Source organism: Phocoena phocoena, chromosome 18 (genome assembly GCF_963924675.1).
Source record: "Phocoena phocoena chromosome 18, mPhoPho1.1, whole genome shotgun sequence".
Taxonomy (NCBI): Eukaryota; Metazoa; Chordata; class Mammalia; order Artiodactyla; family Phocoenidae; genus Phocoena; species Phocoena phocoena.
The window spans coordinates 78,624,252-78,651,166 of record NC_089236.1 but is presented as its reverse complement, the minus strand read 5'-3'; the positions used below and the strand labels follow the sequence as shown (position 1 = coordinate 78,651,166).

The 26,915-nt window shown below is 50.3% G+C and overlaps 1 protein-coding gene across 6 annotated transcripts in view; it reads right to left on the bottom strand.

Annotated features, from left to right (window-relative positions):
• Window positions 1–26,915, bottom strand: part of ARHGEF7 (Rho guanine nucleotide exchange factor 7) — a 124,241-nt gene that overhangs the window by 34,553 nt on the left and 62,773 nt on the right. For 4 of the 6 annotated variants that reach the window (XM_065896110.1, XM_065896111.1, XM_065896112.1 and 1 more), the window contains 4 exons: window positions 24,777–24,978; window positions 13,507–13,595; window positions 3,799–3,893; window positions 3,481–3,576 (listed from right to left, as the gene is read on the bottom strand). In XM_065896110.1, coding sequence (XP_065752182.1) covers window positions 3,481–3,576; window positions 3,799–3,893; window positions 13,507–13,595; window positions 24,777–24,978 — 482 coding nt within the window. Of the gene's footprint in view, window positions 1–3,454; window positions 3,577–3,798; window positions 3,894–6,460; window positions 6,512–13,506; window positions 13,596–24,776; window positions 24,979–26,915 lie in introns of those variants that run through there. The other 2 variants (XM_065896115.1, XM_065896116.1) reach the window with 2 other exon arrangements.

Below are 26,915 nucleotides of genomic sequence, written 5' to 3'. Positions count from 1 at the left end.
GGCCCCCAGTGGCTGTGGAGGCCACAGGGCTGCTTGTCAGCCACATCTACCTGCAGCCTCCCGGTGGCTCAACGCCCAGCTCTGACAATGGGTACGGGGTCAGCAGTGGTCTGATAAGTATGGTTTTACCACTGACCTGATGACAGGTGGTTTTACCAATCAGTGGTCTGATAAGGGGGGGTGTTATCAACCGAGGATCTGATAACAGGTGAGGCGTTATCAATGGTCTGATAATAAGAGGCGCGTGACACAAACAGTCCAGCCAATAGTCTCTGTAGCAAGAGGGGATAGACAAGGGCCTTTCTCCTTCCCTAAAGTAAAAAGGAATGAATCCCAGGAAAAATCTGAGAAATCAGAACTGCTACACCATTTCCCCCCCCAGAGCACATTTATTCCTGCCAGTAACGCCAGCTGGACAGACAGAGGGTTCACAGTCCGGTAACCACCGATTTCCAAGGGGACACGAAGGTCAGCACGACGGCACGGCTGCGCGCCAGGTGAGCCTCAGCACGCAGTTCACAGACAGCATCGAGAGAGGTGTCTACACGAGTGGCCACAAGCGCCCACTCATAGGAGCCTCAGGGGCCGCCGGCAGCCCCTGGCAAGTCCTCTCCTGAACCCCAAACCCTAAATGTGGACGACCCTCCTAAGGGTGCCAGAGCCCCGGGAAGGGGCAGCATCTGAGGCTCTGGCGGGAGGAGTCCCTTCCCACCAGCAAGCAGCTCTCTCAGGCTCCCCGCCCCAGGCCATCTGCCCGAGACCCGGCACACGCCACTGGTCTGCCTCACTTTCTGAATTCCCTAGACTCTTAAGGTTCTAGTGCTGGACATGTGCTTTGAAATCACGTTTCTATGGAAGCTTGCAGTCTCAACAAGTAAGGAAATTATGGCAAGAGCTACTCAGGGGCCTCCCAGGTGACAGCGTGGCTGGCCAGGGGCAGAAGGTCAGTTTCCGATGCTGAGTCCACCGTGGAGACTCCGCCACTGAGGTCAGAGGTGATTCCCACGATCGGAATCACCTGGGTCGGTGCGCCATCAACCCCAAATCACCTCCAAATAGGCTCAAGTCCTATGCTCTGCTCTTTAATAAGGATGCGGCCCAGGCAAAACCAGATGTGTGCTCTGCATCTAAGCCAGTCTATTCTACAAAGTTGAATATTATCTCTGGATCACCCATGCTTGCTATTATTTGGATGGTTCAAAAAAACAACTTTCAAACAAAATGAACTACATCCTCGTGTTCAAATTTGTATTTTGATAATAATCTAAAACAAATACTATTTTACTGTGAAAATGTTACAGTAATGGTCCGTTATAAAAATGAATTTATTTATATCTTAAGATACGCTTTATAATTAACTTTGAACAAAATCAATACACAATGTGTATTTAACCAACAGCAATTACACGAAATGCTTATTTATTAAGTATTTTCTTCTACAAGCTGAAGCCCTACAATATAAGAGAACTGACGGGAACTCAGTCTACAATACACTAAAAAGGAATCTGCAAGTAAACAAAGCGCAAACGTGCATGTGAAGAAACGCGGGGAGAGGGCAGGCTGGGACTGGGACTGACTGTGTCCACTGGGCTGAAGGAACCAGGAGGAAGTGGATCCAAACGGAGGGGACAGCAGGCAGGGCCGGGTGGGGGTCACCTCTCTCCACCCCTGCTCCCCCTCCGAGGGTGGCGGGCAGTGACAGAGGCGGGCACAAGGCGGGGAAGGAGCGGGAGGGACGGGCGGGAGCCCCTCGGGGAGGGACCCTGTCAGACTGCCACCACGTGGGAGCTCATCGCCTAACTTAGCTCTCCCCCCACGAGGCGGCCTATACAAGCACCTCGAAGGCCAGTCTGTAAAACGCAGCTGTGAAGCAACACGTGAGTAACTGGGCGCCACCCGAAGCTCCTGAGCAGAGCTCTGACCAGAGGCTGGTGGAGAAATGGACACGCAGGGGCCACCTGGAGGTCGAGGCCTGGTCAGGAGTCCGTGCAGGACACAGGGAGGACGAGGCCGGCCTGAGCCAGGGCAGTGTCAGCACAAGGGCAGGGCAGATGCTACCACAAGAAAGAGAACTCCTTTCAGGCCAGAAGAACGCCTGGAAAGAGAATACCAGCTACAAGAGCTCTGGGCATGGGGTGACCCGTGAGGGAGGGGGAACAGGAGAACTAACAAATGCATGAACGAACGAATGAATGAGCACACAAGTAAGTGATGAGACAGGCTGGACCACCCCCTGACAAGGGCGGCTGGCACAAGCTGCAGGGACCTCGGGGAACACACTCGATCCTAGAAAACCCAACCGTGGAGACATTCCGTCTAAAGTAACTTTTACAAAAGAGAAGTCAATTTTACTAACAGGAAGGGTTTCTAACTACTCTTTGGAAATCATCCTACAAGGTGCCTGAGGGTGGGGTGGCCCAGCCCTGCCCTGAGGCTCCCCTCCTGCCTCAGAGCTTCAGCCACAGCCCACTCCCCCCTCGGGTATCTCCCCCTCTAGAACCCTAATCCCACATTTGGGCTTGGCTCCCATTCCTGGCACAGAGCTCCTAAAACCCGTCATTTCCTGAGTGACAGGAGCATCTTCTGTTACCCATACCGCGCCCCTTTAACCACACCGGGGCTTGGGCTGATCCCCCAGAAGGCTTCAGGATGGGGGGGGCCCTGCTGGGGGGACCCACCATGTGATTGGAGGGTGGGGACTTCAGCCCACCCCAGACCTCCACGGAGGGGAGAGGGGCCTGAGACTGGGAGGATCGCCAGCCGCCAGCGATGTATTTAATCAGTCTCGGCTCTGCAACAAGACTGCCGTAAAACCCCCAAACGCCGGGGCCCCGGGGCTTCTGGGCTGCTGGAAACATGAAGGCGCTGGGAGGGTGGTCCCCAGGGAGGGCATGGGAGCAACGTGGCCGCCCACACAGTGGCACGTAAGGCACGAAGCCATGCGCACCCCAGGCCCTGCTACACACCGTGCTCTCTCCCTCTTCAGGGTTCTTCAGCCCTGCTTCCCCGACCCCCACTGGCCCCAAGCCAAAGAATCACCACTCAGGGGAAGCCTTTCTTCTTTTTCTGAATAGTCAGTAGATCCCTCCTATGAAAATAGTCTAAAACACAGCTTTTACTATAAAAGTTGGTATACCCCAAGGATTCAAAATAACCTAGTTTCCAGAGACTTCCCAGGCGCAGTCAGTGGTTAAGACTTTGCCTTCCAACGCAGGGGGTGAAGGTTCAATCCCTGGTCAGGGAGCTAAGATCCCACATGCCTCGCGGCCAAAAAAAAAAAAAAAACCAAAACATAAAACAGAAGCAATATTGTAACAAATTCAATCAAGACATTAAAAATGGTCCACATCAAAAAAATGAATAAATAAAATAACCTAGTTTCCACCTTTAGAAATGTGAATTCTAAAATTATGCTAAACCTGATCCTTTAAATACCATTTATATCAATCTGAATTTTGCAATTTTTAGCATCTTACTTACTTGGTACATTCTTCTAAAGACTGTACAAGCATTTGCTGGAAAGAACATATTTCTTCTAGATTTCCCATTAAATATGAAGTGTTTGCTGAACTTAACCTAGAGCCGAGAAAACAACAGGAGAAATAAGTGAGCAGTTTTACTTACATTCCTCTCCTCTCCCAGCCCAGCACCCTATTAAAAGTCTAATAAACAAATTGCTCATGTCTATAGGAAACTGCTGCTAATTCTGTTCCAGTAGCTCAGCCTCTATTCTCTGAAAATACGAAGGAACAGCCAAGGTGACGACTCTTTCACACTTGGCACAATTATCTAACTTACTTCTCAGTGGTCTGCAGTGGCCGCAGATAGGTTGAAAGCACAGTCTGAAGTTCTTTAGAATATTCATTTTCTGTTTCCAAAATATTCTGTAGCACCTACAACAAATGATGAATAAATATTATTTGACATTAAGATGTATAAGCATTGGCAAGTTCATCACCATTGTTCAATTCACATTGTTGCTTCTATGTAATACTAATCTGTTTAATATCATCAGTCACTCCCTGTGATTAACGACTAAATCCGTGTACCGAACTGTTACCAAGGCCACACAACTGACTTCATCTCACCGCCAAGCACACCTGACACAGGTATACCTAGAATGAGGCCAGAATGAATTCAGCATCAGATAAGTAATGCCGAGTCCGTTTAGAAAAAAAGAAGGATCCACTGATACTCGCAACAGCGTGGATGACTCTCTACAACACTGTGTTGTGCAAAAGAAGCCATTCACGACAAGGACATTCCGCACAGTCCATCTACAGCAAGTCCAAGAACAGGCAAAACTAACCTACGATGGCAGAAATCAAAAGGCGGGGGTGGGAGGAGGTGACAAAGGGGAAAGGGGCATGAGATAAATTTCTGGAGTAATGGACAAGTTCTACATCATGGTTTGGGTAGCTGTGACACAGATACATATACCTATCAAAGCTCACTGACCTGTATTCTTAAAATCTATGCATTTTGACATATGGAAAGTCTATCAACTAAAAAAAACATGAAGTTTACCCTTTAGACGGCGTCTAGTAAATCTCAGTCCATTTCTGGGAACCTCAGACCTTCATTAGAGAAGATGATCAACTCAGATCATCCTATAAACATTAAAAATTAAAGGTCTACCAGTGTAAAGCAACCTTTATATAGCCACTATTGTATTTAAAGATAGGAGGATAATTATAAATCAACCTTAACATAAAATGTTTCCTGATACCCTATAGCAAATATAGCCAAAATCAGTTAACAACTCTTAAAAACATAAACACAAGTACAAAACAGCCGAACTAAAACGCGTGCCCCTTTCCATCAGCAATCGCCGAGAGCAAATCTCCTCCCTGGACAGGGCGGGACGGCTCTGGGTCTGCAGGTGGAGGCTGATGGAGCCCAGGTGCAAAGGTGGCCTTCTACTAACTCCCGATGCACGCTACACTCTGGGCACGGAGCAAGGTGCCCTACCCATAGTATCTCCGATCCTCGCAAAAACCTTCCTTTTACAGAGGAAAAGAGTAAAAGCAGAGAGAGGTTAAGTAACTTATCCAGAGCCAGAATGTGAGCCTTCAGCTGACCCTGCACTGCCCCACGCTGCCTTCTCCAGCCACAGGCTAAGGGCTCCAGTGGAAGCAAGTAAGATCCCTTCCTCAGCTATGGTTTCCATCCCGCTCTGTTAGAGAGCCAGCATCTTCTTCAGTCAGAAAATCATACTATGTGTATTTTCTGAGGATCTACTGCATGCGCTAAAATGTGCTGTCCGTCTTCCAAAACTGACACATCATCCTAAATTAATCCTGCCAAAGAAATTATACAGAATAACGGTATCAAACACGCTCGGTTTTCTCCCACGATTTCTGATAATCAAAATGCATGTCTAAACGTTTAAGAAAAAAGTAATCATTAAGCTAGACTTAGATTTCAACACTAATACAAGCAACACGGATTATTATTCTGCTCACTGCTGTTTCCTGCATTCTCGAGGAGAGTACAGTCATTCATGAGTAAATGCAACCCTGATTAGATAACTCACATACTACACTATGTAAGATGAAGAGGATCAGGCTCTTTCACTGACTCTCAGCTCTGGTTTCGCCCCTGAATGGACCTATTCACAGACGCCTGGTGGAGCAGGCGGAGGGGGAGGGGTTTCTCCAGGAGACCCTCCCTTTGCGGGGAAATGTGGGTGCTGATCTTACAGTTACAACGCCTCCCCTCAAAGAAATACTCAGTGGACCCAAGGGTCAAAAGACTGGAGAACAGAGAGAACAGTGTGGCCCTGCCACTGCATCCCCACAGCATACACTTTAATCCACATCGTATCCTGCAAAATGACATGAAGCAAACAAGCCAAGCGTCATGAGTCCCTGAGCTAAAACAAATGAAAGTTAAATCTGTCACAGGTGTGCAAGACAAAAAGCCCTTTCTTGATGTGAAAATGAACACTAAACTATGATTTCATGTCTCAGTTACAACTGTTAGGAACTGTTAGCAGCACTGCTTAGGACATGCTTGGAAACCTCTACACCTGTTTTCTAAAACAGAAAACAGCTCCTGTGCGAGGGAAGAGGAAAATCCCTGCGTGGCAACATCAGGCGCACGGGCACGAGGAGAAGAAGAAAACGGCATTTCTTCCATCGCAGCATGAAGCAGAGCAAGCAGATACAAAAGCTTCCCAGAGAATGTACCAGAAGCAATGCCAAAGAAAAGACTGCAGCTATTATGACAGTTAAGTTGGTAAATTTCAACTACTAGTTGTAAACATGATCTTCAAATAAGTGCTCAAGTCAAGCTCTATAGTAATCCCACCCAAACCATCCAAGTTACACTTAGCTTTTCACAAACACACGACCAAGACTTGCTAAGTGAGTCATGCTGGCGCCGACCATCCACGCTGCCAGGAGGCCACATGTCCCTCCCCGAGGTCGGTGGCATGTCTGTGTGCTCCAGCCATCACCTGTCTCCCCTTTCTTGACTTCTGCACACTCTGGCTGCTGCAGGACCCCATGAGACCTCACAGCCCGGCTGCCACAGCTCCATCACACAAAGGCTGGTCCAGAGAACGCGACCAGCTTTCACAGGAAGAGCAGCCTTTACTCGGCACCGTGAGGAACAGCCGGGCTCAGCCCAGCCGACACAAGCTCTCCCCGAGGCGGGAGGCGTGGAGAGCCCAGTCGGGTCAAACAATGGTGCCACACAGGAGGACGACATTGGGCAAGCCACACAGACAATCCCTGAACTGTCAGCCGTTACAGCAAAGCAAAACAAAGGACCAACTCATTACCCTGCAGACCACAGAAACTCACATCATTATTGCCGGCGAAGGGGCGTAGAGCAGCGCTCATTTTACAAATGAGTCACAACTTCCACTGCAAATTTTGGTAGCTGCCATATGTTCTATTTTATGTGTCACTGATAGTCCTTTAAAAATAAATAACTGATTTACGTGTAAGAGAAATAAACAGTAACATTAAGTCATCTGACCCAGAAACAATAAAAGATTATCATCGCAAACTAAAACCCAATTTCAAAACCATGAGCCTGGTTCAGAAACACAGTAGGAAACACTCAAGAGTGGCACAGCTATTCTTACCCCTCTCCCACCCACCGAACTAGCCCCATGAACCACAAGGAAGAATAACCATCGCACGTTTCCTTTCAGCCTGGTCTATTTAAACTGTATTTTAGGGGTTAAAGTTTCAAAAAGTAAGAGAGGACTTGAGCGGCTCACAGCTCCCCGCCCCGAGGGAAAGCAGAGGAAGGAAGGCCAGGCAGGGCAGGAAGCTGTGCTGCAGGCCTGCCCGCCCGCAGAGCCAGAGGCATGAGGACAGGGCTGCAGCCCACTCCCCACCCCCACTGGCAGCCACTGATGTACCGCAGCGTGCTGATTTCTGCGTGCTCTTAGCACTTCACGACATTAACTCGCAGAAAGAGTCTGGGGGGCGGGGCACGCAAAATGTCTATGTTACTGTACCTTTCAGAAGGAGTTATGTTACTTCAGTATTTCTAAACTTGGGAAGTCATGAGGTCTTGGGATGTGTTTCTTCCGAATGCTGAAGTTTTACTACGCAAGAGCTCCAGCAGAAGCTGCAGGGCCGCTCTGGTCTGTGCCGGCCAGGGGCTGCCCTGGGAGCCAGCAGACCCGGGCGTGAGTCCCAGCTCTGCCATGTCTTCACCAAAGGGCTCTTACTGGTCTGTGACAGATACTCAGAGTCCACTCCCTGACTTCAGGTAGGAGGCAGCTTACAAACCTCCTCGGACTCTGCCTTCCAGCCCAAACCCGCGAAAGTCCTACTTGGAGCTCCGTCACGTGACTCCATTCTTCAGGACGTGACTAGTTCACAAGACGGCCTTTCCCACGACTGAACAGCTCAACTCTTCCTTCATTCACAGGCCAAGCCTCAGCTGCTACTCTACCCAGCTCCTGCTACCAGCGGGAGATCTCCATCTATATAAAACAAGGAAATTACATAAAAACAGTGGGAGCAGAATTTGTCACAGACACCAGCAGGCCCCTCGCCGTCGGTATGAATGTGGGTGGGATACAGGAGAGGAGGGCGCAGCTCCTCAGAGAGCGCAGGGAGCTGAGCTGCCCTGTCCCGGGTGAGAGCCATAACGGGCCTGAGCTTCTGTACAGGTCCCGGGCGGAGACACCAGACGTCAGGACTGAGAAGCAGTCTTGGCTAAGGTGGGCGAGGTAAAGGGACCATAAAGGATAAAAGAAGCCGAAGCAGTGCTTGAGGTCAGTGTGGCTCTAGGCCAACCTCCAGCCACCAAGCAGAGGCTCCAGGCAACTCCAGGAGCCAAGGGGACGGACGGGCACAGATTCGCTCTGGAGCACCGGAAAGGTCCGTGGAGGTTTCCTACAGCATTTTATGCAAGATGCACGTCTATTCTGAACATTTATTAAAACCACTGATTGCTACCTATTATATTTGCAATCTTTCAAAGACAAAGCTACCTTGCCTTTTCATTGTACTCCGGGGAGTAGAAGCAAACAATGCCTCATTTGCTGTCCATAGATAAGGAGTACTGATGTAACCCTGGAAAATAAAGCCACAGTGCATCACAGGACACGGAAGGCCATAAGGACCCATATCTTCCCAGATGGACATATTTAAGAAACCTCGTTCTCTACTGGTGACATCCCCTAAAAGGGGTGTCAAAAGACCATTCACTCCTTCTGGGGGTGGCATCTAGCTTCTAGAAGAGAAGGACTTTCTCTGATCTCCACCAGGAAAGGCGTCTGCTACCAGGCCGTAGACGCAGTCAACTCCTTTCATTGTCAAACCCATCAAGCTCGGGCAGGTGACAAACATGTTCCCTTTCACTGTATGATCCTGTCGCCCTTGACTCCAGCCCTCCCAGGTAATTAATCCTCAAATGGGATGCTTGTTGGCAAACGGGCCTAATGTCCCCAGTGCTTCTAAACACTCTTCCTAATAACCATGAAAACCTCTTAAGGGCCAACACTTCACCAGGCACCTTTAGGCCCACTGCTAATCCTCGCAACAACACAACAAGGCCAAGGCCAGCATTTGCAACGTCCTTTTGCAAACACATGACTGTGCGAGCAGCTGGGGGCTTCTGCCAGGCCAGCCCCCCAAGAGGACGCCCAAACACTACACACAAAGCCGGAGCACCCCTCCCCCCAGAACCTAAAGAAGGGCTCTCCGGACCATTCACTGACCTAAGCCTGAAGACAGACTGACCTCAAACACCTTCACATTAGAAAACAAAGTTAACAGTGCTGGCTGGCTTTGTCACAAAAACGAATCAACTCTTTACTTACAGCAAAGCTACGGGTTTTTTCTTCCATCATGACTCTCCGTGTCTGAGGCCCGGACTCCCCCACCTGAGGTCTCTAACGCCCTGCTGAGATTTCCAGCACAGTCTGGGCTCTGGTGCCAAAGTAACCCTCCAAACATCTCTATTACTTGCATTATCAAGTAATGAGATTCTGCCACACTGTCTGGCACACTTCCTTCTACTTGCAGGGACAACATTTTTACATAATTACATCACATTATCTATGTAATTTTATGTTCTGCTTACTGCACCTAAAATGAATATTTGACATTTTTTAAAGCTTCATGTGCATTTTTAAGAATTATAAATGGATGTACTGCTGGCGTCTTAACCATTCTTGTACTGCTACATATTTAGGTTGCTTGCAACTTATTGTTGTAACAAAGCATCCTATGAAAACACCCTTGAACAAGCATCTCTGAATACCTTTCAGGTAACTTTTCTGGGGTGGATTTCAAGAAGTAGAATTACCACATTAAAGGGCTTGAGTGTTTATAGAATTCCATGAACAGCTGCCACATTACTTTGGAGAAACAGTTCCTGGTTCTGCACGTGAGGAATGTGGAAGTCGTCACTCCACCCTAACAACAAGTAAGAAGCTCAACAGACTGAAAACCGACAACTCTTCTCGAGTCCATAAGGGGAGGGGACACAAGGCTACTGCCCCCAAGATGTCGCACTGCCTGGAGCAGAGATGCTGGGGTGGGAAGACCTGGGCTGTAGTTGATGACGTGCTAGAGGCTCAGTGCAGACCAGCCTGAGCTATAAACCCTGGGGGGACACAGTCACGGGGGACCCGTACCCCCAGTACCAGGAAATTTACCTCTAGGAGCTCAACCAGGTACCCAAAGTAAGTATCAGAGAAAAGTCGACAATCTGGATGATTCCAACTACAAGGCAATAAGAAGATTAGTGATTGCCAGGGGTAGGGGTTAGGGTGGGGAGGAAAGAAGCCGCAAAGCACAGAGGATTTTTAGGGCAGTGACATACTTGACACTGTAATGATGAAAACACGCGTGTACAGAGTGAACGTTAAAGTAAACTGGGGAGTCTGGATGAGTGTGTGTGTCAGTGCAGGTCCATCCTCGGTGAACAATGTCCCATCTGGTGAGTGATGCTGGTAATGAGGCAGGCTGTGTGTGTGTGTGTGTGTGGGGGGGGGGGGGGGGGCGGGGTGGGAGGAAGAGGGTACGCGGGTAGTCTAGCTCTCTCTCAAGTCTACCGTCAATTTAAAACTGCCCTAAAATAATAAAAGTCCTATTCAACAAAGTGTCCAAAGAACTAAAGAAAACTATGCTTAAAGAATGTTTTAAAGTATAAGAACAACGACTCAAACACAGTCTGTACTGAACTATAAAAATAATCAAATGGAAGTTACGAATTGAATGGTAGGCACTCAAGATCAGATTTGAGCTAGCAAAAGCAATAATTAGCAAACACAAAAAACTCCCTGGAACGGAAGGGAAGAATGAAGAAAAATGGACAGCACCTCAGAGACCTGCAGAAGGCCAGCATGTCTGCCAACACGTGCAGGGGGCGGGGGGCCTGGTCCCGGAAGGGGAGGAGAGAGAGGTGACGAACGGCCATAAGTCACTAGGAGCCACTTCCTGCTCCCCAGTCTTGGCCATCACATGACGGCGGAACTTGCTCACGGCCTCGTGACCGCCACGTGCTTGTGCCTCCACCTAGAATGCTCTCCTGTGCTCCCCACTGACCCCAAGTGGAGATCTAAATCTTTCACAGATCATCAGCCCACAGTGGTCTCACCTCCTAGAAAGCGTTCTTATCTCTCAGTGGGGTTAAAGATATCTGTACTTCTGCAGTTTTCTGTGAAAACAAAACTACACAAGGAAGTGCGAAAAGTTTAACACATTATCTATTCTATTTGTTCTGCGTGTCATCCTGTGCCCCACATTTTACTTTTCTGTATAATTTATAAATATGGAATTCAGGAAAGCTGAAACTGACTCCTGGCTTCGTCACTAACCAGTTCTGTTCACTGCAAAGTGAGAGTGCTATATGCCGAAAGATGGTTCCCGCGAGCTCTATACGTCGATGTCCGTCACGACCGCAATTTTAACATGCGCTGTTCATTCATAGAGCTTTAGGTAAACAACCGTTTGGATGTGATTCTGAAGCCAAGGCGTTTCCCCATCATCCAGAATGAAAGAGTTGGCTGACTCCAAGACAACAGCACATGTGACACAAAGGCTCTTCTCCCTGTGTAAGCGCAGTTAAAGAAGGAAATCTAAAGCAGCACTGGTTACGTTTCAGTCCAGAGAGGACCGCACGACACACAGTGCCGAAGAAAACAACCCACCAGGGTTTCTAGAAAAGCACGGCTACCTACTTTTACAAAACACCCAATGGAAGCAGGGTCCCCGGAGACCAGCGCAGTGCTGCTGGCACCAGTTCACACAGCACCGACTGCTTTCCTCTGATACAATTATCTGGACAGGCACCAGTGCAAGAGGAGGCTCTCCCTCTGTGGCACATCACTGTGGATGAGGAGTGCGCTGCTCGCTGCAGCCCCCCCCCCGGAAAAGAAAGCAACGCCTCACCTGAGAATGTGCACGAAGAAAAGGCAGCTCCGTAAGTTGAAAGTTTTCCCCTAACAAACCCTGAAGCGGCACAGGACCCCACACATAACACATTCCACGCACTGAAGAGCACACATGTGGGCAGAGCCACGTCCCAGGAACAAACCCCGAAGAGACAAAGATTCGAATGAGGAGGGTTTGGAGAGCAGAGCTCGGCCAGGAAAGGCAGGCGCCCTGAGCCCGCGGGACACAGGTGTGCTCTGCCAGCGGGGGTCGGAGTCCAGATGAGGCCAGTGAAGAGCGCTAACGAGAACGGGGACAGACCAGCGAGACGGTGGAGAGATTCAAGGGAAGGAGGTGACCAACACGAGGAGAGGGGAGGCTGCGGGCCACCAGGGGTGCGCTCAGCGGCCTGGCGCACGGAGACCGGGCAGCAGAAGAGGTACAGAAGTGAAGTCCTGCAAAGAGGAGGCCACGGATCGGGGGCAGGTGTTGAGAGGAAACACCGACAGGGAGGGGTTCCTGCCGTTCTCTTCACCGCTGCGTAAGCAACACCTTTAGCAGGGCCTGGCAGAGCGAGCCCCTGACAAATCCTTAAGAAATGAACGAGGGTCCCCAAGGCCAACTTGCGCTGCAAGATTTGGGGGCAAGTGCATAGGAGAGAGCTGAGCGCGCAGCCCCAGGCCACTGGTTCAGGTCTGCGCGACTCTGCACCATCTCTTCATAAAAGCACCGGAGACGGAACGCTCGTGATGAAAGGGCTGCTGCCAGGAAACACTCAGCAGCCGCTACTTTACTTCAGATCCTCAAAGGCCTCGTGGCTCAGATTTACATCTCCAATCAAGAAAATAAAGAAGACTGGCAGTGGGGAAAGAAATAACTAAGTAAGTGCACACTTCCCACAGAATTCAAAACATCGCTGTGTTTAGAAAGTTCACCTTGCTGGCTTATCACACCAGGTAGATATACACCGGCAATGTAAAATTTACCCAAATCTAGACTATCATTTCCCATTTCCAGCGGATGGAACCGTTCAGGAAAAAGGGGGTTTGGATTAGATATTAGATTTAATGCCACAGGTACTTTTTAAGCTCACAAACTGCTCAAGTTTCAAAATGCAGCAAATTTTAGGATTCTGGAACCCTTGTCTTCACTAGGTACAATGTCTAGACACTCTCCTCTAATTTCATGCTATTTGATATATATACACATATCAATCCCTGAAAAGACTACGTTAACATACAAAATGAACTAGAAACTGTACTGATCTGGAAAACGGACCGTCTACTCCCAATATGAGTATAATGGCCTCTGACGCACATAAAACCTGTAAATCACATTATGCACCTTTTAGAATCCCAGTGTTGAAGAGCTGTAACCGCATGGGGAAATAATCACAACGCCCAGCTATGCAATAAGAACAGGGTACTACTCCACACATTCATACAAAACTACAAGAGTATTACAGAAATACGTAGAGGTCAGGAGGAAACAGAGCAGAATAGTAACGGTGGTTGTATCTGTGTGGCGGATGATACGTGATTTTTATATCCTTCCTCCCTCTCTAGGCAGTTTACCTACATTCTACACTGCTCAGTTTTAGAGACATTCAAAAAAACAAGTTATTCTTCAAAACTGTTTTGCGATTACTCACCACGTTGTAATAGCTTTTGTTAATGGCAGTTGTATCAAATCCTTTGGGAGGGCTCTTCAAGGCTCCAGATTTGGGTGACACGGGCTTTTCTGAAATAAAGACGTAGGGCAGGTTTACGGCTCCACCCTAGAGAGGACCACGCGCGGCAGCCCCGCACGACCCCAGCTTCTGGGCCCAAATGAGCCCCCGGTCCAACGGGCGGCGGGACAGAAGCCCGTGCAGCCAGCAGGCCCCCAGCCCCATCTCCACCACACGGTCGGCTCCCTGAGCTCAGAGGCCTCCACAGCCGTGCCTCCAGCCCAGGCTGAAAATCTGACAGATTATGCACCACTGCTGTCAACAAACAACAAAGAACTAATCTATACGCTACACATGCAGCTCAGGCGTGCAGTACGGGTGAATTATTAGGCCCAGAGCATCAGAGACAACGTTGGCAGACACGTAACAATATTAAGACATCAAGACCCACAGGCTGGACTGTATTTGGAGGGATCCAGGTCACTCAGGATGCAGAAGTCCCTCTAAACAAGGGCAACAGACAAAGAAGGAAAGCCACCCCACACAGGGCAACAAGAAAGAACCTCACTGCCTTAGGAGCCTCCACACCAGGGACGACAAGGAAAGCGGTCACGGTTACTGCAAGGATTCAAGTACTGAACATTACATGGCTTTCATCCAATTCAAGAGAGATTTATTCAGAATAGGTACTGAAGAAGCGCTTGCCAACTGATTCCTTGGCACTCGTGTGTGTGTGTGTGTGTGTGTGTGTGTGTGTGTCTGTCACTGAGGTTCCGTGGGGAGGGTGTGTCTGTCACTGAGGTTCTATGGGGTGTGTGTCTGTCACTGAGGTTCCGTGGGGTGCGTCTATCACTGGTTCTCCAAGGCTACATCAGAGTGGGGCTGGTGGGGAGGAAAGGAGAAACTGTGATGAGCACTGCCTGGGGGCCTCTTCCTCCCTTGCCCCTCTGCAGGGTCCTGCTGTACACATGGCTGCCGGGGCCCCTCCGGCGTGGTAGGTAAAAGGATGCCGAGCACACCTGTCCAGAATCTCTCCCTTTAGGCAGCATTTCCCTCCCACCCCAAACACTCCTGAGCTCCGGGTCCCTAATTCCAACTGCTCAATATCTCCATTATCTTCTCAGCAACAGAAACCCCAAAAATGCCCAAAGCAAAACGTACTGTCTCTATCTGTGGGTCCCCCTCCTCCTATGGAGCTGTTTACCTAAATCTTCTTTCAATGCCTCATTGTAAGGGCTTTCCAAACAGCTGAAAATAACGAACAAAACAGAAGATGTTATTCCTAGTCGAAAGAATTCTCTCTGCCCATGGGATGGAAGCAGAACTCCACAGAAAATAAACTACTTCTAAACCATGAGAAATACAAGGAGGAAAACCAATCTAGTCTAGCTAATACACTTTGCTTCCCGATCTTGTAACTGCAGCTAAGCATTTAACTGTGCAAGAAAAACTACGACGTTTCCATCCGAAGAAAACAATGCCTTTTCATCTTTAAAATCTGCAACTTGGGGGAAGCATATGCAACGACAGTAAAGGGAGGTGGCTGAAGCCTAAATTACCGCCCCGGGGATCATAAACAGCATGTGGAGGAAGACACACAGCAACACGGGCGCAAGCAAGGTTAATTCATGAGAATGACTTGAATCTGCTTTAGATTTTGTAAAAGCAAATAACTTGCCAACTGCCTCATTTTACTTAAACTTAAGACATACCTCACAACATCACGGTTAATAAAATTCAGTCGATTTACTACGAGAACTACAAGGAAGAAGCTTTTTCAAAAGCAAGCTCCAATCAACTAATATTCTATAAAAATAAGGGACAGGCAGAAGAGACCCAGACAAATCAAGGTTTAAGTCCAAAGAGGTTGTCTTTTCTCCCTCAGAAAAAGGAAGCATACAATGTGCTGGTCGCTAAACGGAAACTTCTGGGCTGGGAGGCATCACGAACACACGCCCGAAGCCTTGGGTCCAGACGCTCAACGAGCTGTCACACGAAGGAGCCGCCAGCACGCCCTCTGCAGAAGGTGCGACTGCCGCCGTGCCACCTGCGGGAGACCCGGGAGGGCAGCGCTGGCTAGCGCTCCAGGCCCAGGCTCCAGGGACAGTCGTCCGTGGTGGCGGGGCGAGGAGAAGCGCAGGACCCCTGCGAGACTCGGGTGGCCTCTAGCGCCTCCACCAGAGAAAACTTTGAAGTGTCAGTGCAACATAACAGAGGCCAGGTCATGGGCACGCATAACAGAGGAAAATGCACAGGAAACATTTTAGAAAATACTCAGCCTTCCCCGTACCCTAAGAAAAACAAGACATTGTTCTGGCCCATCCAATGGCTAAGATAGATTCCACTCGCTGGGACGAGGTGGGGGAGCCAGGAAGACAGCACAGCGCCACCTTCCAGGGCCGACGGACGCAACGCGTGCCCCCCTTTCTCGCAATAAATGTTCAAAAACGCCGATAACAACAGAAGCTAAACACAGATGTGCTAAACGAAGAGGGGGATGGGGACCACCCCCACCAGGTGCCCAAAGTAAAGGAGGCCGCAAAGCACAGGCAGTGGTGGGAGCTGCCCTGGGGCCGGGCTGCAACCAGTGCTGTTACAGGACTGCCCCGTCCCACCGGGTGGAGCTCTGGTGACCCGCACAGCTAATGAAAGAAAGCCTAGAGACTTCTGTCCGCCGGCCAGAGAAGCAACTAGGAAGTGTGCTGGCCACTCAGGGATGGGGGACACAGCCTGTGAGAAACCAAACCAAGGCTGACCCTGCCAAGCATGCAGTCCAAGGCCACACCATCTCCTGCAGGACCACCAGGATTTGCCAAGGGCAAGAAAGCTCTCGGGGCCCGGAGGAAGCCAATGTCAGCTGTCTCTGTAGGTACTTCTGCAACCCACGGTACAGAGGTACCCACTGAACAACCATCCATCAAAGAGCAGTCCATAAAATAAAGCACAAGCTCATGAAGAATGAACCACCAAGAGAGTGTAAACAGAAAACATACGAGGGAACCGGTCCCCGAGATGTAGAAATTAACAGGATAATCTAGGAGGCGGTACAGCAAATGTGCTTAAAATGCCTGGAAAGAAATTAGGACCATAATGAATTAAAAAGGCATCATGAAAATGAAGAGCATCCGGAAAAGAATGTAACAACTTCTAGAAATGAATACGATGGTCACTAAAACGAAAATCTTGGTGGACAGGTAAACAGGGCAGTGAGGAGGGAACAGGGGAGGGAAAGATCTGAGGAATGGACTCCAAGTGAGTGTGGTCCAGTGAAGCAAAGAAACGAAAGCATGAAAAGCGGGTTAAAAGCCACGGAGGGTAAAATCTAACCGGATGTTCAGGAGACAACAAAGCAAACGAGCAGGCAGCGTTACTTTCCAGAAACAGCAAGTTCTCGCGTCCTGGGCTAGGGCAGCACGGCAGCCCTACACAGTCACCCCTCCACCCCCGGGGGGCGGCCCTGCCGCTGGCGATGCTCCCAGAGGCAAAGGCAGTCACACCCCGGCCACCTCAGGGCCCAGCTATCGTGGGCTTTTCCTCCGCCTCTTTCTGGAAGGGTAAGGGCTCCCTCTCGTCATCCCTCATTTCCCTCTGCCTCTCCTGTCCGAAGGTTTCACAGCCCTGCTTTCTGCGCTGGTGGCGGCCCTCCCGCCAGGCTGTGTGCACTGACCCCTCGGAGCCCACGGGCGACGCTCAGCCCTGAGGACAACTCCAACTCTGGCTCCCGCTTCTGAGTCCCCGCTGTTTGTCACCCGGCCTGGAAACCATTCCCCCATCCCCGGTCAGGCTCCCCAGGGGTTAGGCCCCACGGTCGCTGGTTTCCGTGCTGCCAGTTTCGTCAACCCTGTGCTCCTTCCTATTGGCTTTCAACTGCTGAGCGTCCTCCTGGTTCATTTAGCGACAACCTGTCCCTGTGGACTCTCCTGAACCTCGGTCTGAGCCTCTGTTACAGAGATCTCCAAGTGTGCACAGGAGTGGGGAGAACCCCACACACGTGTGCCCCTGCTGAGCCTGCACCCCGGCTGCTCTCATACCCTCTTTCCTCATGGAAGCCTCACAGCAAAGCCCACCAATACTTCCGTGTCCACCCTACTCAGAGGGATCTCCTCTTTAATTAAAATCCCAACATCAGGCACTTATCACACCTGACAAATTCCTAATAATTCCTTAATATTATCTGATGCAAGTCCACATTCAAATTTCCCGGTCGGTTACAACATGACTTTTGTAGTTGGCTTATCTGAATTAGGAACTAAATAAGATCTACACCATGCATGGGGGCTGCTCTGCCCTAAGCCTTCTTTATCCTCTCAAAGCCCCTCCTCTCTTTAGTTAACGCCAGCAGGGAGCACAGGGCACCGCCCCCTTCCCCATCACCCATGCTGCCCAATTTTCTATTCAGGGGACCTCAGGTAGGCTTCCCGATTTATGGGTAGACATTCTGTTGTTTTTTCACTGTTGTTCCCCCAGTTCCCACAACAGTGGCCACTCAAGTAAATATTTGTTGAATGGACGTTGGCTGTGATTTTAGAACTGAGTGCAATCGTTAACAACCTTGGAGTGTGAAAAACAGAATGCAAAGGGGGAAAAGGTCAAGGGTAAGTCCTCGTGTTACAAAGAGGGGCATCAAGAGATGACTGTCAATGCCCGTGGACATGAAATAAAGGATACTGGTTAGCATTCCTGCTAAAGGGAACCAACAGGAGAGAGGGCAAGGGAGGACAAGTCAGAGAGAAAGTCTGCAGGACACCAATCAGGCAGAGAAGTCCCACCACACACAGGAAGGGGCTGCGCGGAGAAGGCAGCTCATGGCGGGGGCCGGGGTCTCCCAGGGGCGAGGGCCGGGGGGGGGAGGGGGGAGCAAGCGACCTCTGCTCGTCACCCCATCGGCTTTTCTGTCCCACATGCTCTGTTTTCACATGCCTGGATTACTTTTAACGTAATATTTCACAAATAAAACTTTTTTAAAAAAGAGCATCTCTATTACTGAAGACTATGGACCCTGACCCCAAACTGCTACAGGATAGTTGACCCATGGGCGTGTCCTTGAACCAGGGGGTGTTAATCACGGTCACGCTCACAGAACACGCCCTACAGTGCCCAGTAACATCGGTGTTCGTGTGAGCGTGCGTTTACTATGTTACTCTAGAGGGACACTCACTTCCACATTCCAGAACAAATTACCAACCCCCTAACCGCAGGCCGCTCTGTACATATGTGAGGTTCCCCACACGCCCCAGAGGTGCCAGGCTTACATTTTATACTCTCCCCACCCAAAACATGTGCATCAGGAAGAGAGAGCATGGAGAGGCACAGCCCCATCCCGGGTGCCTTCAGAAACAGAGCACCACGTGCACCCATGCGCAGCGGGTGCATGCACACGCACACGCCCAACCCATCCCGTGCCAAAGAAGGGGGGAGGGCAGAGGCTTTTCCCTGCCACACTAATGAAACAAGGTTCTGTGTCACCCTGTCCCTCTCCCTGCACAGGTTACATTTCTATCAAACGCTGCTCTTTCACAGCCAAAATCCAGCTTGCATTTCACGTCACTTTAGTATGCCAAAAGTAAACAGAAAATACTGGAAAATGAGAAACTTAGGAAGTGGCAGTGTGAATGCTCATTAAACATCACACTGCAAGTGAGAGGAGCAAGTGAGAGTCATTTAAGTTCCCACATCACTGCCAAGCACGGCTCATGACTCAGCACCCCGAGCTCACCCGATCCTAAAGGAACATTTCCAAGAAGTGCCTTCACTGTCCACTGATGAGAAGTGGGAGAAAGTAAACTCAGCGCATCAGAAATAACCACTTAAAAGAAACCTGGTGCACGAGGTGCACACGTGAACCGGGACTCGCGAGCATCCCGAGCCCACGGGTGCCCCCAGCAGCAGCCCGGCCACGGCAGTGCTCACGTTCTAACCCACGGGAGACCCGGCGCGTCCGCGTTCCCTGACGGAGGGCAGCAGCAGCGCCGCTCACTACAGAGCCGGCCTCCTGGCTGCTTCCCTTCCATCTCTCTCGAATTTAAGAAACTATCGCACGTGCGTGTAAAATACACATCTACATCTGTGTGAATAAAATGAGTTTCACGTATTCAGGAAGAACACCCAGTGCGTTTGCAGCAAAATGTGAAATATCCTCAGGCAGACTCTTGGAAGAGATCTGTCTTCAAGGAGGGAGTATTTCAAACAAGAAACCACACACAGATCCAAGACACAAACACGCGGGGTGAAGCCTGACCAGAGCACTGCCACCTCCGGCCACAAGGGGGCAGGCGGCCGCGGCCGCGCACACGCCCCGCCCGAGAAGCCGGACAGAAGCTGGACACTAGAGAACTCACCCGCAGACATGCAGCCCAGGGGACATCACGGAGAAGGAACCTCAGCTCTGTTTATTCGGTAAAAACATTAGTAAATCAAATCAAAATTTAACGCCGAAGAGAAACTCACTGTTTAAAGGAAGTCGCTGTTTGTCTTTGGTAAGGAAATGACCCTGACATGACGGCCAGTTAGAGAAGTCTGTATGTTGCGACCTGGCACATTTTCTTTACAGAAAATTAAGCATTAATGACACTGTGAATTACAACACTTATGCTAAACTTGCTCTTTCAAAAAGGAAACCTATTCCAAAATCAAAAAGCCACATTAATTACTAAAAAAAAACGCAATACAGAAATGTTACTGTGATCCTAGAGTTTCACTCTCAACTGTTACAGAGTGATACGGTAAAAACATGGTTTCACGTCTTTCCTTCTCAAATGCCCACGTTTAAAATCAGACAGGGACAGCTTTCCTTAGAATATACTGGAGTAACCTGAGGACACCCGGGATAGAAACTTACCAAAAGAGGTTAGTCCTTTGGTTCAACAGTCAAATAAAGAATACTCAGCATGACAGATCACCAATTTAAGCAAATATGTTATTCCCTATATTTTAAAAAACAGACAGGAAAAAAAGGAAAGTTTTCAAAGTTACTTGGGTCTCAGTTTGGTATGAAAACTAGGGATTCCATGTGACCCCTGCAAACAGCCCTTGGACAACAATGCAGTTACGCACATACAATGAAAAGGGGTCTCTCCCTCTCTCTCTCTCTCTCTCTCTCTCTCTCTCTCACACACACACACACACACACACAGAAACACAGGATTAAGACACAGAAAGAGGAATTTTAGGCGGAACAAAGTGATGCAGTCACTCCTGATGCAGGTAAACACTCATAAACATGCAATGGCTGCTTCTCCTTAGAGCCACATCTGCCCCCCTCGCCACCCCTGGCTCTCAGCCCCAAAATCCCCCTCCAAAAGTGGGGCTGAGAGCAGAACACTCATGCCAGGCTGCTAGATGCTCAGAGGCCAACAGCTGTGAACAACCCGCCACCACAAATGACACTGACCACACTCACACATCCACCTGAAAACAACAGACGGCACTGACCATACTCTCATCCACCTGAAAACAACCCTCTGGGACTATCTTTTCAGTGTAATTTTCAAAGGTTAACTTTGGAGAAATACCTGAAAAGGAAAAATTCATTTGCACTCTTACTATGGTGACTCAAAATCAGACCAGAATTCCCATTTAAATGAGCTGCGTACAGCGAAATTCAAGAGGCACAGGTTCAACAGACGCCTGCGCAATCAGCACGTTCCACTCGTTATGGCTTTGCCACCACCAGCCCCGTGACCCCTGAGGACGTGCCCATCACCAGCTCCGTGACCCCCTGAGGACGTGCCCACCACCAGCTCCGTGACCCCCTGAGGACGTGCCCACCACCAGCTCCGTGACCCCCTGAGGACGTGCCCACCACCAGCTCCGTGACCCCTGAGGACGTGCCCATCACCAGCTCCGTGACCCCTGAGGACGTGCCCATCACCAGCTCCGTGACCCCTGAGGACGTGCCCACCACCAGCTCCGTGACCCCCTATGGACGTGCCCACCACCAGCTCCGTGACCCCCTGAGGACGTGTGTACCCTATGCCCTGAATATCCCAACAGTACTTATCCTCTGGAGTTGTGGTGAGGACTGAAGTCACAGATGAAAAGCACTTTCTACAGGAACCAGAACATCAAAACTTGGCTATTATTGCTAACTGTGTTATTATGATCATGAAAATATACTGCTTTTATTATCAACAATAGAACGGTATCAACTATAGAAAAGGAGCAACAATGAGATACCACTTTACACCCGTTAGGATGGCCATTATCAAAAAAACAAAACAAAACAGAAAACAACAAGTGTCAGCAAAGATGTGGAGAAACAGGAACCCCTGTGCATTGCTGATGGGAATGTGAAATGGTGTAGCTGCTGTGGAAGCAGCACAGCAGTTCCTCAAAAACTGAACATAGTCACTGCTGTATGAGCCAGCAATTCCACTCCTAGGAATATACCCAGGAGAACTGAAAGGACTCAGGACAGACATCTGTACAGCCATGTTCACGGCAACATTATTCACAAGAGCCAAAAGCTAGAAACAATCCCAAAGTCTAGGAACAGAAGAATGGATAAACAAAATTCGGGTGTGAAGTAAAAACACGTACACACGTGTACTGGTCTCTGCCCCCGGTTCCTGGCACGAGCCTCCTGAAGCCCTCGGACCGTCCTGGCGAGGCCGCTGGGAGCATCTTCTGTTCTAACACTAGGTCTCCGACCCTGTTCCTGACACACAGTCCCTAAACCCCCTGGAGTTTCCTGGGTGACAGGGGCGTCCTTTGTTCTCATGAGGCGACTCCAGGGGGGCTTCTGGATGGCTCCTGGTCACCACAACGACCAAGCCGTGATTGGAAGCTCGGAGCTTCCAGCCCCGCCCCATTCTTGGGAAGGAAAGAGGGCTGGAGACTGAGTTAACCATCACTCATGCCTCTGTGATGAAACCTCCGTAAAATCCCAACCGCGTGGGGTTCAGAGAGCTTCCAGGTCGGGGAACACACCTACGTGCCAGGAAGGTGGCACCCCAACTCCAAGGGGACAGAATCTCCCGCGCCTGGGACCCTTCTGGGCCTCGCCCCCTGTGCCTCTTCATCCGGCTGTTCATCTGTGTCCTCTCCTCCGGGATAAACCAGGAAACCTGAGGAGCGCTCCCCCCGAGTTCTGTGAGCCCTTCCAGCAAATTCTCAAACTCTAGGAGAGGGTCACAGGAACCCCAATTTACAGCCAGTTGGTCAGAAGCCCAGGTGGCAACCTGGGGCTGGTGGCATATGAAGTGGGGTCAGTCTTGTGGGCCTGAGCCGTCAACCTCTGTGACACTGACCCCAGGCAGAGGCTATCAGAACCGAACTGAACTGCAGGACACCCAGCTGGTGTGATCCAGTGGCGTGATGTGTGGAAAGCCCACACACTGGTGTAAGAAGTGCTCCAAGTGTGGCGGCAGTGTGAGAACAGAGGAGAAACACAGAGGTGTGAGGCTTTATCAGCCGCATAACCATACAAGGGCGTATTATTCAGCCTTAAAAAGGAGTGGAATTCTGACACACACACTACAACACGGGTGAACCCAGAAGACATGCTGAGTGAAATAAGCCTGTCACAAAAGGACAAATCATGTATGATTCCCCTAACATGAGGCTCTTAGGAGTCAAACGTCAGTCGAGACAAAGTCGCATGGGGACTGCCAGGGGCTCAGGGGAGACAGGAATTGTTTAATGGGTTGAGAATTTGGGAAGATGAGAAAGTTCTGAGACGGACGGCGGGATGGCTGCACGGCAACGTGAGCGTACTTAGTGCCACTACACTGTACACGTCAACATTTTTTTAAAGCGGTTAAAAGGGTCAATTTTACATTATGGTAAATTTTACTACAATCTAAAAAAGACAGAAGAAGCACGTGTTATTCCCCCCCCAAAATCCAACACCGGAAACCTTTACCAATCAGGGCTGCAGGCTGCCTTATTAAAATACTTACGGTTTGGTGTCACTGCTAGGAAAATGCTCGTTTTATCAAAACTGTCACGTTCACTTTTAGACAGCTCTTCTTCTTGCTACCTCAAAAAGCCAAAGAGCAGCAATTGGCGCTCCCCGGGCTCCTGCTCTGTGCCACCAGGCCCGCAGCACAGGCGCACCAACGCGCACGAGGGAGCCCCGCTGACCCCACGAGGGAGCGCCGTCCCCGCACGCTAACCTGAAACGCCCGCGGGCCCCGGGGCTCCTCCCCGTGCGGAGCCGCTCCCATCACACTCCTTCCACGCGGCCCTACCCGCACCGCGGACCACCACCACTCTCCCCAGGCAGAAGCAGAACACCGCAGCACACGGCAAGGCCTTTCCAGACGACGGACGACATGCAAGTCAAGTCACAGCAGACTCGGCCTGCAAATCCTTCCCCACCTCTGCATCTCCGGCCACCCACTCTTCCCTTTAAGACGCTGGTTCTGAAATCTCACTCATCAGAGCGCCTACACCCCAGCTCCATATGAATACAAACATATACACATACACAGATGAACCCATGAAGGCAAGGACTACATGACTGCACTGATAAAACCAGCAGTCTCTATCGATAAATTAACGCTGCTTCAGGGAACGAGGGACTACTGGGCAGACGTGCTCGGGAGGCCTGCCATTCCCCCCCGTGACGCCACGCAGGACAGCACCACGCACACACGCGCAGAGGCCGTGCGCCAGAACTTCCACATCCATACCGGAGTGACACAAATCACAGATCCCGGGCCGCAGAGGGAACCTGCGATTCCACGACGCGAATCTAAGCAGAAATGAAAACAGTGCCGGTACCACTCACTATTCCCTCGCAAAACAAGATAAGCATCTGAGTGCTTTTTTAAATTCAGGAATGTTAAGCCATTGCAGAAGCCTGAGGAAAGCGATGCATTTAAAATGCTCTTATTAGCACAAAGAAAAGGACAGAAATCACTTAACTGTACATGACGGGCAAAAGCACCCACAGCAAGAAACCCACCACACCAAGAAGCCACCACAGCCTGCGGGACAGAGCCAGCTCTCAGTCCTGACAGCAGCCCTACAAAGGGCGATAAAGTTTACCTTATGTAGAAGCGTAACCACAAAACCAAACCCCAACAGATTGGAGCTGTTTCTCCTTACAAAGGGAAAATAACAGAGTAAGCCTCTATTTTAAAGTGCTGATGTCGCAACGGAATGAAGAGCTAGCCTGTGACCGTGCAGCCCTTTCCCCAGCGCGGGGGCAAACACCACTCCCCCTCGCAGAAAGGACACGGGAGACCGGCCCCGCCCAGGACAGGGGGCACGTGCCCTGCCTCCCGCTCCCCCCGCCGGCCACTCACCGCTGGGCTTGATCTCGCGCACGTAGTTGCTGGGGAACCAGCCGGTCCTGCCGCTGTGCGTGCCCTCCCACCAGCCCCCTTCCTCCACCCGCGTGACGTGGATGACGTCGCCTTTCGCAAAGGACAGCTCGTCTTCATTCGTCTGCTGGAAGTTAAACTTGGCTCTTACGACCAGCTGATTGTTGCTATTATCCGTCATGTCCTGAAAAGGGGAGAAGGGAGGAGACGTCATGAAGGACACACATTCTACACTGTGATGACACGAACAGATTTCGCTCGGACAGACACGGCGTAACCACCCCGTTCATGTGGCAGAGGGGCGCTGGACACACCAAAGTCCCCACGGCCCTGTCCACTGCCCCAGGTCCAGTCCCGGAGGAAACCCTCAATGGCTGCAAAGGTCTTATTCCTGCCAGCGTGGTGCCTGCATGAACAGAGACATGCTTTCACATACATTTACACGCTACACACTTCTCTACAGATTGCAACAAGTTAATGCACTGTGAGCATTTCCCCAGCAGCCCTTAACTACTTCAGTCTTAACTGCTTAATGTTACGCTGTACGGCAGTGCCATCAGTCACTTAACCGAGTCTCCACTACTAGACCTGAGACCATGCCTAGTTGCTTTCTGCTGCAAAACAAGGCTGCACCAGAACTGCCTGCACACGTCTTTGCACACGCCTGCAAACGAGCCGATACGTTAAATTCAGGTCAGAGAACACGGATGACACATTTTAAATCTTAACACCCACTGCTAAGTTGCCCTCCAAAAAGGTCCCAGACATTCCCGCCAGCAGCGTCTAAGACGTCTGACTGCTGCAAACACTCACCAACGCTGGATACTGCCAAACCGACAGGAAGAAAGTGTACCTCATTTTAACTTGCATCTTTCTCAGAGATTAAGCCTAACTGCAGATCTCTGAAAAGTGGGCAGAGGAAGGCAGACTGGCTAGAATGTCTGTCTCCATCTATCCCAGACCGGGTGCTGGAGAGGCTTGCAACCTGAAACTGCCAACGGAAGTCGACAAACAAAAATCCCCAAGCAGAGTCTGCTCTCCTGGCCAAAGGGGCGGGAAAGGGACAGCACATGGGCCACTCAGCCAGCAGGCGGGTGTCCAAGGGGACCAGGCAGGACGTCCCGTGGCCCACCAAGCCCAAGGGCTCCTCCAGCACCAGTGACATCAGCCAAGATGAGGCTGGGAGTCCAGCGTCCAGTCCCCCCAAGTGGCAGCAGGCAGCCCCATGTGTCCACACAGGTGTCCCCTGCCCTCCACCCAGCCTCGTGGGGGGAGCCAGGCCCAGCGTCTCCCCGACCCCCCTCCAGCAGCACTGTCAGGGGTCCAAGAGAAACCCCAGTGACACCAGGTCGATGAGTCTGACCCGACACCACTGCAAGGAAACCAAGCTGTCCCCAGAACCACGGTCTACCACCCTCAGCCAGGACCGCCACACAAAACCCCATCAGCCAGGGCTGCAGCCGAAGACACAAGATCTCAGCAGGATCCAGCATCTTCCAACACACTCTCCAAAGTGTCTAGGATAGAACTGAAGACACCCCTTATTCCAAGAACAAGGAAAATCGGAGCCTGACTGAGAAAAGGCATGGATCCCAACACTAAGATGAAGCTCTCTCAAAACAGACAAAACAGAAAATCCCAGAAATGAAACAGAACTTACAAAATCTACTCAAACTGACAGTGAAAAAAAATTAAGAGAGCCCCAGGGACTTGGGGGAAATGACAAAGATCTGAGATTGGAACCATCGAAGTCTTGGAGGAGAAAGGACAGAGTTGAAAAGAAGTCTAAGAAATACGGCTAAAAATGTCCCAAATGTGACAAAAGACACAAACACACAGGGTCAAGAAGCTGAGTGAACCCCACACAGGACACACCTAAAGAAATCTGGACCAAGTCACACTGTAACTGAACTGCAGAAAACTAAAGACAAAAAAACGTTCGTCTCAGGATAAAAAAGACGTCTGCGGATACGGAAGACCTGAACAACTTTGCCTCCCCTGCAGCCTTGCTCGAGAAGTTAGTATAAGACGCGCTCCTCCAAAACGGGATTAACCACAAAAACAATGAAGACACGGAAACACGTGGAGGAAGTCGACTCGGGTCAAAGGAGTCTGCAGGTG